This window comes from Pyrus communis, chromosome 12 (assembly GCF_963583255.1).
Source record: "Pyrus communis chromosome 12, drPyrComm1.1, whole genome shotgun sequence".
NCBI classification, from domain to species: Eukaryota; Viridiplantae; Streptophyta; class Magnoliopsida; order Rosales; family Rosaceae; genus Pyrus; species Pyrus communis.
The window spans coordinates 11,820,334-11,833,658 of NC_084814.1; the positions used below are offsets into that span (position 1 = coordinate 11,820,334).

Genomic DNA, 13,325 nt, shown 5'->3' on the forward strand with positions numbered 1-13,325 from the left:
AAATACAATCTACTAGTGATTTACGCAACCACATGTGCTATAATTAATATCACAATAATGTTTAATTTAGGGTCTGTTTGGAAGTGTTTTCAAAATATATGAAAGCACTTTTTGGTGAAAATATTTTTTAAACCAATCCTTGATTAAAATGCAAATAAATCTTAGAAAAACATTTAAAATACTTCCTGCAAAAAGTACATAAATGTGCATCATATAAGAAACAGTTCAACACTTTCTCAAAAAAACAATTTCAATTATTTTAAAATCACTCCCAACGAGCTATCGAAGACTCTAGAAAACCAGCAGCAAAGAAGAGATCAAAGTCAACAAGTCTTTTCTTTTCTCAATTCCTCTCCTGGTTCTGTCCGTCTCTGTCTCTCTCCTCCATTCAGCCAAAACGCGAATTGCATTTGCCAGTTCAAAGTCAACACGTCATCACCACCCCCAAACCTCCGGAATCAAATTCCCATTCCCTTTCCCCAATTAACTTCCACTTAAGGAAACAAAAGAAAAAAGAAAAGCAAATTTCATTTCCCCTCTCCTCCGACCTCCGCCACTGCGCGATCTCTCTCTCTCTCTCTCTCTCTCCCCTCCCCGCGTCCGACTCTTTCTTCCCGCGAATCGATCGGCCTGGAAAGGAAGGGAAGGAGAAAAAGCTCGGACCATGTCGTTCTCTGACTCCGACTCGTCGTCGTCATACGGCGGCGACTACAAGAATTTCAAGCAAATCAGCCGCGACCGTGAGTTCCCTCCCTCTATCCTTACTCGCTTTCGTTTAAATTCCACTTCAGTTTCTTTGATTATCGATTTAATTAATACTAGCATCTGAATCAAGCTCTAAGCTGATGAATTTGTATTGTAATTGGTTCAGAAACTTATTGGTTACTGAACTATTTCTGTGATTTAGTAAAATAGCAGTAGAAACTACAAGCTCAATGATTTTTTGGAGTTTGTAATAATCTGTGACAACAATTAGTAATCACAATTAGTAAATCGCGAAGATTTGGATGGATGAAATGTACGGTGAGAATGAGGTAGCTAGCCTATTGGGATTTCGGTAGGGCGGGAAAAATCTGTATTGGATGTTCAATGTAAGAGGAGCACTGATCCGCTGCAGTGCAATGTGCAGCAGCTAGACTGGTTTTGTATCGGTGGAGGTATAGCAGTTAATGTTTATTTTTGGGCGAGGTCGACCAGCTTGTTCTAGATATGGACTAAGATCACTCTGTTACTGTTGTTTATAATTGATGGTGGTTAGTTGTTGCGTGGCCGTTTTGTGACTGACTTCCGAAATGTTGTGTTTAGGATTGTTAATTGAAATGCTTCGGTCTTGCAAAACAGGGGATTCAAAAGCAACCTGGAAGGTAAATGCAACTAGTATTATGATGTCAATTGTTGTACAAATTTGATTTACGTAATTTTTGTGACTATAAGTTTATGTTTGCATAATAAAAAGTGCTTACATATGTTCCAGAGATTATAGGATCTATGAATGGGGGAGTACATCTTTTATGAAAGTATTTGTTTTGTAATACTCGTAGACATAATAATGAACTGGGAAAGTTTCTGAACCTCAACAGGAAATACATGTGTTCTGTGTGCTTATATTGTGTATACTACTTGTTGGGATTTTTCTCGTCTATAATTGATAAAATCTACTTTATTTTTATCGTGTACTCTGGAATAGAGCTTGTAAGTGAATTATTTGATCAAGCCCTGAATGTACTCTCTAATAGTTGGGAGATATAACAGGTGTATCTCTAGGGTAAAGGACTATTTTCTCTCTTTTATCTGGTGAACCCACTATCTCTCTTATAAACTGATGATAATTTTCCATGTGATGATATTCTTCTTTGTTTAGTTGCAATTGTTATGTGATCGCCATTGCTGTAGGTACTTATCATGGACAAACTTACTGTTAAGATAATGTCTTACGCATGCAAAATGGCTGACATTACAGATGAAGGTGTTTCATGTAAGAATCAAAAGGACTCTCCCTGAAAAGTTTTACTTTATATTTTTGTATTTTAGTGCATTGCCTTGGTATCTGCTATCTGGCCAATCTATTTTTACCAGCCGCATGAAGAGGATGCCGCATCGTCATGGTATTCAATAATACTTAGTAGTTATTTGTCAGTCACATTTACCTAACTATATAACAAGGTGCTGCATTTCTTTGGGTATATATCAAAAGCCATTGCGCATCCCATTCTGGTAGCATTTACTAAATGTGTGATACAATATTCCACACTATAAAATTGTCAGTGCTATTGTAGAAGCCCTAATCTGAAGCTGCTGACTGGTCACTGCATGGTATTTGATTATTTTTTATTTGACATGCTACCAAGTTATATCTGTTGTGTAGAGTCGAGGACATTGAATTGAGGCAATTTTGTTCTCGGCGTGTGATTTGTGGCTATAGAATTGTGAATATTACATTGTTGCCATTTTAAGCTGACAAGTGGTTGCCCTGTTTTTTGTCTCCCACTTATTTTCTGAGGCCAATCATTTAACATGATATATTGGTTGATGGGCTTCTATTAAAACTTAAGTTGGTGGGTTGTTTTTAACTTGTAACTACAATACGTATTTTCTTGCAGTGGTTGAAGACATATTCAGGCGAAGGCAGCCATTGCCCTCCATGGATGCTATATACTTTATGCAGCCTACCAAAGAGAAGTAATACTTTTTAATTTTTATTGGAGAGAGTGAGAGAACCTATCTGTTGAATGTTTTTATTTTTGTAGCATGTTGGCAGTAAGAGATCATCCAAACAACTTTAACTTTTGGGAACATTGGTAGCTAACCAATGTTCCATGATATTAGAGTAAGATCCTACAACTCTACCAATTTATGTATGTTTGGGCTCTTGAAGGCTGGAGAGAGGCCCACACGTGAAGGGATGTTAGAATGTAGAACAATCATTGTAACACATTGTACAACCTAAGGTTTCAGGAATAGTGAGGCCCAGACAAAACTTGACAAATCACAAGTTTGAGACCTAAAGTTCGATTGAATTGTTAACTATATTTTTAACTTTAGGGTTGTTCAGTTATTCTCTGTTCTTACTCCATCTGTTTCCCTGTCCGTAGAGGGAAATATTTTCCTAAAATTTTCCTTTGTTTCTTTCTCACCTCTTTGATTGAGCATTTCCCGCGAGTAAAATGTGAAATAAATTTTTTTTCTGCTTAATATAATGCCGAAGTGATTGTTTGAATAATTACCTATTCCCTGTTGGTTTTTTAACATCAGCCATATAGATGGCAGCCTCTCTAACTTTCTCTCTCTGGTGTTAATTTGCAGTGTTATCATGTTCTTGTCAGACATGTCAGGAAGATCACCATTGTACAGGAAGTATGTGCAGCAATATCAGTTGCCTTGTTCTATTTGCTTTTGTGGTTTTTATCATGTTGAGGCTTGAAGGTTCTAATGGTTCTTCTTTTCTTGTCTTCCTAGGGCATTTGTTTTCTTTAGTTCACCTATTTCAAGAGAATTAGTTAGTCACATCAAGAAGGATGGAACTGTGTTAACTCGCATAGCTAAATTGATCGAGGTTATAGTTATTTTTCAAACATATCCTAGATTGATAAGTTAGCAGAATTTTATGTATCAGTCAGTTGTCTTCTTTGTTGTTGGTCAAAAGTAAGAAGATGCTGATTTGGGCAAATTTGCAGATGAATTTGGAATATTTTGCAATAGACGGTCAGGTATGTGACGCTACTGCAGTCAAAGTTTTGGTTTATTTGTGGTCATCATTTTATATTATATCCTTTTCAAAAGAATTTTTGTTTAATGTATATTTAAATTTGGGGTTCAAGTGATATTAAGATTCAATGTTCGTAAGCATTTACAGCCATTCGTTGGAAAAAAAAAAAAGTTCATGGCTTTTCTGTTTTGTAATTTCTTTGCACAGGCTTTTGTTACCAACAATGAGAGGGCTTTAGAGGAACTTTATGGGGATGAGGAGGATTCACGCAAAGGTGTTGCATGTTTGAATGTGATGGCTGCTCGTGTTGCCACAGTTTTTGCTTCGTTAAGGGTACATGTTATAATGATGTTAAATTTTGATTGAATATTCGGTTCAGGTTTTCTGAAACACCTATTTGTTTTTTATTTCCTAGGAATTTCCTTGTGTGCGTTATCGAGCTGCAAAGTCACTTGATGCCACCACGATGACCACTTTTCGTGATTTAATTCCTACAAAGCTTGCGGCTGGGATCTGGGATTGTCTCATGAAATATAAAAATACAATTAAGAACTTCCCTGAGGCAGAAACATGCGAGTTGCTTGTCCTTGACAGATCTGTCGATCAGGTTTTTAGGTGCATGTGTTGGTTATAAAAGCATATCATGCAAAGTGGTATTCGCTTTATTATTATAATGAATACTCACTTGAATTTTCAGATTGCACCTCTCATACACGAATGGACATATGATGCCATGTGTCATGACCTGCTAAATATGGATGGAAATAAGTACGTGCATGAGGTAAGTTGAAATGTCCATTTACATAGATGTGCTTTCAAAGTTTGTGTTTTTGTTTCTTTTGGATGCTTTATAAAGGGATTGTTTATAGGTTCCAAGCAAAACTGGTGGTCCACCTGAGAAAAAAGAGGTTCTTTTAGAGGATCATGATCCTGTCTGGCTTGAGCTTCGCCACGCACATATAGCAGATGTATGTCCTGTGCCTATTTGTATTTTTCGGGGTTACACAGGCATAAATTATTTAATTTTTTTTTTCCTTCATTTGACCTTTGTCAGGCTAGTGAACGACTGCATGAGAAAATGACCAACTTCGTATCAAGGAATAAGGCTGCACAGATCCACGGTTCAAGGTTCGCGTGTATATATTTCTTAACTTCTCTTTTGTTTTTTTAAATGAATTCTAATTATATACTTGTTTCTAACTTTCTTTGAGTAAGGAATAGCTGTAAAACCTTGTTTTCCAGGATTTAGATCATGAGTGGAATTTGTTTTGCTATTCCATTAATACACAATCTTTGACTAGTTTGAAATGAAACATAAGGAATTTATGCACCCTGTTCAGTGGGCTGATAGAAATACTGGAGTCAGGCTAACTGTGTAACTTCTCTTCTGGTTGAATCATTCTATCATTCTGGTCAAACAAACAGAGCCTAATTTTGTAGTGGCTTGCAAAATTCGCCTGTTCTTTTGTCCATAATGGATTTCTTAACTGGGTAGGAGTGTTTCTGGTTAAAAATAGTTTGGTTTTTCTTGAATAGTCAAGTACTAAGTTCTCATAAAACAAGGACCTGCTCAAGAAATTCCATGCCAATACATGGGACTGCTTGGCTGGATTTTATAGACATTACATATTGGCACAGTGCTAATCCTTGATTTGTGCAAATCATTGTTACGTGATGAAGATATGTGTGCCTCACATCATATCATGTGTATTTCATTGGTGCAAGGAGTTTCTCCTCGTAGGGTCTGCCAACCAGACTTTTTTGCAATGGATTCGTGGTTAATACAGCTAAATTCTGGTGCTGAGCACTTTGATTTTTTTAAGTAGAAAACTCATATTATATGCGTAAACTATATATATAGTGAAGCTTATATATGAGGGATTTATAGTTACTATTGATAGATCGAACGAGCTGCTTGTGGTGGGGTTATTGTATGAAGGGTATAAAATTGTTCTTCGGGCCTTGGTCAAAAATCTTGGATTACTTGCATCCTCTAAAATAATTCATAATATTACTGTCCGCATCCAAGAAAAAGGATATGAGATTTTCTCTTTCAACTTAATCACGTCATTTTTCTGTTTAAACATTCAAAGCTTAGGCAAGTCTATTGGTATGCCAGTTCGTGTTGTTGTGTTTTGTTTCTCACCTAAATTCTCACGTGTTATATAGAGATGCTCGCGAACTATCTACAAGGGATTTGCAAAAGATGGTTCAAGCATTGCCACAATATAGTGAACAAATTGACAAACTCTCCCTTCACGTAGAGGTTAGTTCATTTGAAGTATCTGTTTGATTAGCAAAATTCCACCATCAAAATTCAAAACTTTGGTTAAGGGATTCTGTTCAGTATTTCTGACGACAATTATAAATAATGTGACCATTGCTGTAGTTTATTTATAATTGAATTAGCTAAGAAGATTCTTAAAACAGAACAAACCTGTTAAATGAACGACTTTATACATCTAGACATATTCATGTGGCCACCCTTTTGCCTCTTGAATAAGTGCTGTCCAAATGTCACATATGTATTCCACTTTTTGCTCTGTTTCCACCTCAATGTTTCCACTGTCCAACTGTAAGATAAATTTGTCTTTGGATGAGGCTTCATTTTAAGCAAACCAAGAAGTAACTCAGCAAATACAAATTACAAACTAAAAAGTCAATGGATGGAGTACGAATCACAACAGAAGTGATAGCATATTGAATGGCAGAAAGAAAGTTTGAGCTGTTGACTTTGAACATGGAAATCATGGATTTAGGCAAATATTATTTTATTTCTCCAGATTGCAGGAAAGGTTAACAGAATTATCCGGGAGTTTGGGCTTCGAGAACTTGGGCAGTTGGAGCAGGATCTTGTTTTTGGAGATGCGGGCATGAAAGATGTGATCAAGTTTTTGACGACAAAAGATGTAAGAAACTTTAGAAGTATACGAGTATGCAAGATTCATTGTCATTGTGTTCTATAAACTTTATATACCATTTTTATGCAGGATACAACTGGTGAAAATAAGTTGCGCTTGTTGATGATTCTTGCAGCCATTTATCCTGAGAAATTTGAGGGCGAGAAGGGTCTCAATTTGATGAAGGTTGGTACCACCTGAGGTCAATCAGTGTATCTAATCTCATTCAAGTGTTTACTGTGGTACTTTTCTTGTTTTCAGTTAGCAAAATTACCACCGGATGATATGAATGCCGTGAATAATATGAAACTACTTGGGGGAGCACCAGATACCAAAAAAAGCACAGGGGCGTTTTCTCTGAAGTTTGACATTCATAAGGTGAATGTATACAGAATCTTTGAGAGTTCTTTCAATTGTTCAATCAATATCTAACAAGGGGCTATTCAATTTCAGAAGAAACGTGGAGCTAGGAAAGAACGTCCAAGTGAAGGAGAAACATGGCAGCTTGCGCGCTTTTATCCCATAATAGAGGTACCCCTTTTTGATTATTTTGTAGCCCACTTAGTCTATATGGGTGAATGGTCTGGGTAAATGTCATGTGATTAGAACAGCTATATAGAGTTTGTTGGTCTATGGTAACTCTTCCAATTTGCCTCTCAACTATCTCAGTTCTTGTTTTTGGGACAACCAAAACAAAATGTAATTGAGTTGCCTCTCAGTTAAATCGATGACCATGTTCTTTAAGCTTTTTTATTTCTATCAAAAAAAATATTAGTTCTGGTAGTAATGATATATATTTAAATTGCAGTAGGGTTGGGTAGGTATTGTTTGGGTTTTTTATCACCAAATGGTCCTTTATGTTTTGTCAACTCATCAGTTTGTTCATTAATATTTCAAACTCATCAATGTCTTCCCTTATCTATTACTCTACCCATCATTGTTGTCCCTGACATCTAACTCCATTACAAAATCTGTTAGTGTAATGACGTGCTTCGGCATAGGATTGACACAGCCAATCATATAAGGCCACATGGATTAATAAAAATTTAATTCTTAGACTAATAGTTTATAATTGTAAAACTAATAAAAAAAATTCATTTCTTAACCTCCCTTCTTCCTCAAGCGAATCATGACAAACACCTTCATCCTGTGAAATTAGAATTATCTTACGATTTGTTGTGCACAAATTGATTTACAATGAAAAACATTTTCTATTGATTTCATGGGATGGGAAGTACCGAGAAACTGATTATTCATTTATCCATTTTGCCGAAAATGGTTGAATGGATAAAGTATTAGAATGCATCCAATTGGGTTGGATTGTTTCCGAGAATGAAAATTGTGTTTGTGAATGAGTACTATGGGGGAGAGAGGAAATCGGAATTGCGTTTGAACTAGGTATGGAAGCAGGTTGAAGACGAATTTATTATTTCATCTTCCCACTCCCATCCCTGTAGCTCAACCACCACCAAACTCAAAGCTCACTGTTCTCTCGTTCTCACTCTCTCTCCCTCTCTACCACGCCGTCCAACCCCACAAAACAAGCCCCAGGTTTCCTTGACCCCCAACCACAATCTTATTGTTTTTATTAGTTTTATCTTCTTTTGTTTTTATTCGTTTTATCTTCTTTTTTTTCTGTCAAAGTTTTAAGCTATTTGACTATGCACATAGCTTTGGTTGCGTCTTGTTTGCCAAGGAGATATGGTTGCTTTTCCTTCTTCAGTAGGCTTTCCATGGGTTCGGTTGACCTCACCACTTCAGTTCTCATAGAAGAAGAAGCTGTAAGCTAAGAAGAAGGAAAGATTACAATCATGAACTTTTTCTTAAAGAACTGAAGTTTTATTAATACATGTGGCATCACAGTAATTGTCTTTATAGGTCCCACACAAATGCCACATCAACACACTAACAGATTTTGTAATCGACTTTATCAGGGACAATATTGATGAGTAGAGGAATAGGTAAGGGACTGAGTTTGAAACATTAAGGACCAAACTGATGAGTTGACAAAACATGACCATTTATAATGTTTTCTTGGTATTTTAGTTGGGCATTCACGTGACATTTTCTGGTGAAACTTGCGTGGAGATATGTCGTATGCAAATTCTCATGCCATTGAATATGCATAGCATGCTACTTAGTGACTGCTTTAGAAAGAGAAGCAATTAAGGGCGCCGTCTTATAATCTTCACAAGATGTCATGAATATATCATGAAACTGAGTTTCAATGATTGTACGAGTTATCAATTAGTATATCTGAATCATCTCTTCGTTCAGGAACTTGTAGAAAACCTTAGTAAAGGTGAACTGTCAAAGGAAGAATATCCATGTTTGAATGACCCAAGTCCAACTTTTCCTGGGACTTCACATGTAGCGGCAGTAAATCATCCTCCAGCTGCTCATTCAATGAGATCAAGACGGACGCCAACATGGGCCCGGCCTCGAAATTCTGATGATGGGTATTCGAGGTATCATGTCACTCTACTTGATTATTTTGAATATGGACCAGTCATCACTTTTCTTGTATTCCTTTAGTTTTCTGTTAAGCTAATTAGAGCGCCCCTTATAACTAGAGCTACTTTTGGACTGTTGCATTATGGAAATCTTTCATAAGTAGCAACTCTGAGAGCCCCTTGAATGATTTATTTAACTATTCTCTCCTTCTGCACCTACAGCGATTCAGTATTACGGCATGCATCGAGTGATTTCAAAAAGATGGGCCAGCGCATATTTGTAGTTATAGTAGGTGGGGCTACTAGATCGGAGGTATGAAAATGTTCCACTTGTCCCTAAATGAAGTTGCGATTGCCGCTTTTTCTTGCTTAGTGAGTTTATAAGTTGTGTTTCATTTTCAGCTTAGGGTTTGCCACAAGCTCACGGCTAAACTGAAGAGGGAAGTTGTTCTAGGCTCCTCATGTCTCGAGGATCCTGCTCCATTTATTGCGGTAATACATTATAGTTTTGATCTGTTAACGCTTGATTCTGAGACGCTCTTTCTCCCCTAACAAACTGTTTTTTTCCGAAAATGTTGTAGAAACTAAAGATGATGACTGCACACGAGCTCTCGTTGGATGATCTACAGATATGAATGTAGAATCGACAGGAAGGGCTGGGAATGACATTCGGACCGTTACCAGGCCAATCTGTATTCGTAGATGCTGCTGATTGTATCCATATTCTTTTCTTTTTGACCCCTTTCAACATTCAATATAAAAACCCCTACCTATTGATACCGGTAGCTCTGGACATTCTTGAAGGAGCTAATTTGGGTTCCTGCCGACGGCTGCTTCTTGGTTCTGTGAATCTGTATTAAAATTTACATGCTGAATTGAATCCAAGCTACAAGTGCGACTTCTAGTACAGATAAAAGAAAAAAAAAAAAAAATTAGCCTTTACATCAGGCATCTAATCCAATCCAATCCAATGAACTGAACCCAAAGAAAAGTAAACTACCTAATTCATTACAACTTAACCAAACTGTCGGAGAAGCCACGCAATATCGACACCCCCGGCCACATTAGAGTCATCGTGTCGGGTTGTAATACGACAAGGTCCAAAACACCATATGCGGCACTGTATCTCCATACCCCTTCTCCTTATAAATGCTGTGTATTTGCTTCTATGGATGACGTATAGATATCTGCTCTCTAGGTCTATTATTCAACTATTTTTTAAATGACTTTAGCAGAGGTTGTTGGAAATGTGTCCTAAAGCCAATCATAAAACAATACTGTGCGGACATTTCACGTGTTAAGCTAAAACTAGTTTACTCTAGGGCAAAGATTATTGTTTAAAGTCGTCAAATTAAGCGTTATACGCTTAAACAATAAGTCCAATGAATATACAATTAGGAGAATGTGATCTAAAGAAGTTAGATTCATAAGACCATTCTCCTTCATACATAGATCCTAAACATTCCCAATCATAAGATTGCCAATTGGGCATTGACAATTCGTTAGATCAGTACATTTTATGTCTTTTTTCGCATAAGAGTAACTAGCTCGAGTCATTGGTACGAATGACGAAAGACAAGTATGTAGGTTCCCAATAAAGACTAAGTCCACTGAATGCGATCAACAAGGAGTTTTCATACTCATGTCACATGAGAACTCATGGTTGGGATAATGCAAAGTAGTTCTTTGACCTGAGACATCATAGTTGTCTTGTGGTTAGATCCTTAGTCTTTGACTGTGTTAAAGGCATTCCATTTAAGAGTGTCCACGACACGGGGCTAAGCTACTTATCATGTGGGTATGTAAATGTACAACAAGGGATATGTAACCTTCAAACCATTGAGGGAGAATACTCTATGATATGATTAAGAATCTCTGGCTAGAGTATGAATGAGATTTAGGAAGTTGTTCCAAATCTTATTCAAGGTAATCATATAGACAAGAGAATCATATTGGATGGTAGACATGAATAAACTATCAGCGAAACAATGGTATCAACAATATAGAATTAGAGAAAGACCATAGTGTAATGTAATCTCAAATTGAATAGTTTCTCCAACCTTTTTTGATTAGCTGGGTTAGTCATGACACACTGCTAGGTGTCACTCATGGTTTGTGGAAGCTCTGAAGATGTATAATCACTAAAGGGAGAATTGAAAGTAATTTTCAATTCATAGTTGATTAGTAAGAGTTCTAATCGCCCACTACCTTGCTAAAAGGAACCTAATGGATCTCACACCGTGTAAGGTAATGATTGAAGGATTTAACGAATATGAGTAAGGAAAACTAAGTAGTTTAACTATATAAGACAAGGATTAATTAATATGTTAATTAATCATACGAAAGGTTCGTATTGGCCTTTATGTAAGTTTCAGGTTTCAAAGCCCAAATAGGTTTTGGTCCACAGGGCCGCTTAAGTTTAAGTTGTATGACAACTAAAAGCAAAATGAGAATTAACCCAAACACACACAAAATGGGTCAAGAGAGAGAAGGGAGTGATGATTCACTTATTACAAGTTTGCCACTCATTTACAATGAGATATAAAGACAACTTTATAGCATAAAACTCTCTCCTTCCTCCAGAAGGCCGGCAAATATGGGTGAAAATTGCTAGCATTCTCTTCATCCATGGTCACTCATCTTCTTCCTCAACCACCCTTGGTGTTGGAACTTAGAGGTTCTCTCTTTTGGGGGCTTTTGGAGAACCCATTCTTCCTTCCAAATCCAAGAAATCAAGAAGCAAAGTTCCTTCATCCTTATCCATGGAGCCAAGGAGCGAGGAGGCAAAGGAATGAAGGCCTTCTCATTGGTGAATAACCTTTGCTAAGTAAAGAGGTGCTTCAAAGATATACAGTTTCTCAACTCTCTTTGTTTTATAGTTGAGTCTTGGTTCACCACCACTACTAGGCTTTGAATTTCATGGTTTAAGCTTTGTTTTAAAGTGCATACAAGCATACTTCCACCGTTTAATTGTTAAATGCATGTATTATGTTGCTCAATGAACTCAATTTATTAAATATTTTACTTCAAGTGGTATCAAGAGCCTAGGTCTAGTAATTGATGAACCCTTTTGGGTTTTGCTGTAATAGTTACAAGTTTTATTTTGCTTCTTTTAATGTAAATTTTGCATGAAAATTTGCCATCTCAAAAGTTGTAGATGTAGTTTGACGATGAGTTTTGGAGCTAAAAGTTGCTGCCTTTTTGTTAGGGAAATTTAGCCAAATCAATGGGTAGATTCTTTGCATTTATGTATGTCTTGTTAAAATAGTTTTAAAATGACATTAAGAACCCCTAAGTACCCACATGTTATTGCTCTTTAGTTTGAGAGAGTTTTCAGGTGTCTTTGGGTGAAAATTGTTTATGGTGCTTTTATGGGTTTTTCATGAATATTCTTCATTGTCTTTGTTGCGTTCCTCATGTTCATAGCAAGAACAAAAAGATGGGAAGTTTTGGTGCAAAATTACTTTATGTTTTGTTAAGTCTTTGTTTTTCTTGGTTTGTGTGATTAGATTGATCTTTTTCTACTCATCACACTTTCCTCTCTCTTTCCTCAAACTTTGAAATCTTTTAAAATTTCACTCACTCTCTCTCTCTCTCTCTCTCTCTACCAAAATCGGCCAACCTATGCAAGTGGGGTCTTTTGGAGCTTTCTTGCAATTAAATAAAGTTTTCACTTTGACCCGAAAGTTTATGGTTTTGCATAAAGGCTCAAAATTACTAAAGGACAACTTGTTTTGTTCTTTTAACGAAGTTTTTGTAATTGTTGAAATTTTTGGGTTCTATTTGTAATTACATGAAGTTGTGGACTCTTGTGTTTTTACAAAGCGACCCCAAAAGTTTGTGTTATGCATAATGGCCCAAAAGTTGAGGTTATTGCATTTTGGCCCGAATTGGCTAGAGGACGAAATAGTTTTCCCTCTTTACATGAGAATTGAATTTTCATTTCATTTAGCTCCATTTAAATTTCTATGGATACAAAAACCAAATGATATTGTTGCATTCTAGTTTAATTAGTTAAAGTGTTTCATTAATTAACGAAAGAGTGATTATGAACCTAAGCCTACGTTAATTGAACTATGTGATTGCCTGTCTCTCCAATTTGTTTGAACCATGGGGATTCGTAGATTATATTTTGGTTGTAATATGATTTGATCAAATGTGTTGTAAAAAGTGCATAAGCTCTTCTCTACTTTATAGTACTCCTTTTATATTTTATTTGATATGCATGAAAATTGGAGCAGTTGGTTCAACGCCTAATAGGGTAAC

The 13,325-nt window shown here is 36.5% G+C and overlaps 1 protein-coding gene across 3 annotated transcripts; it reads left to right on the forward strand.

The window, feature by feature from the left end:
- The first annotated feature begins 295 nt into the window (after positions 1–295).
- On the forward strand, positions 296–9,862 carry LOC137710478 (SNARE-interacting protein KEULE-like). 3 transcript variants are annotated; one of them, XM_068449509.1, is made up of 21 exons: positions 296–740; positions 1,306–1,364; positions 1,894–1,975; positions 2,601–2,679; positions 3,304–3,354; positions 3,457–3,553; positions 3,675–3,707; positions 3,914–4,039; positions 4,122–4,313; positions 4,404–4,487; positions 4,576–4,674; positions 4,761–4,834; positions 5,876–5,972; positions 6,490–6,615; positions 6,697–6,792; positions 6,868–6,984; positions 7,063–7,137; positions 8,884–9,074; positions 9,282–9,372; positions 9,462–9,551; positions 9,641–9,862. In XM_068449509.1, exons 1-21 carry the CDS (start codon positions 665–667, stop codon positions 9,692–9,694), a joined length of 1,989 nt encoding a protein of 662 aa, XP_068305610.1. In that variant the 5' UTR covers positions 296–664; the 3' UTR covers positions 9,695–9,862. The 3 variants fall into 3 exon arrangements, with proteins under 3 accessions (XP_068305610.1, XP_068305609.1, XP_068305611.1); XM_068449508.1 differs by having other exon boundaries at positions 298–740; positions 7,060–7,137; XM_068449510.1 differs by lacking the exon at positions 296–740 and adding an exon at positions 1,753–1,794 and having other exon boundaries at positions 1,329–1,364; positions 7,060–7,137.
- Positions 9,863–13,325: the final 3,463 nt, after the last annotated feature.

Excerpts from the sequence above, each read along its gene's own strand:
- LOC137710478 (XM_068449508.1), top strand. The coding sequence starts at position 665 with ATGTCGTTCTCTGACTCCGACTCGTCGTCGTCATACGGCGGCGACTAC. Across the intron at positions 6,985-7,059 it reads TGAAGTTTGACATTCATAAG|AAGAAACGTGGAGCTAGGAA; the intron begins GTGAATGTATAC and ends ATTCAATTTCAG. Across the intron at positions 9,373-9,461 it reads GTGGGGCTACTAGATCGGAG|CTTAGGGTTTGCCACAAGCT; the intron begins GTATGAAAATGT and ends TTTCATTTTCAG.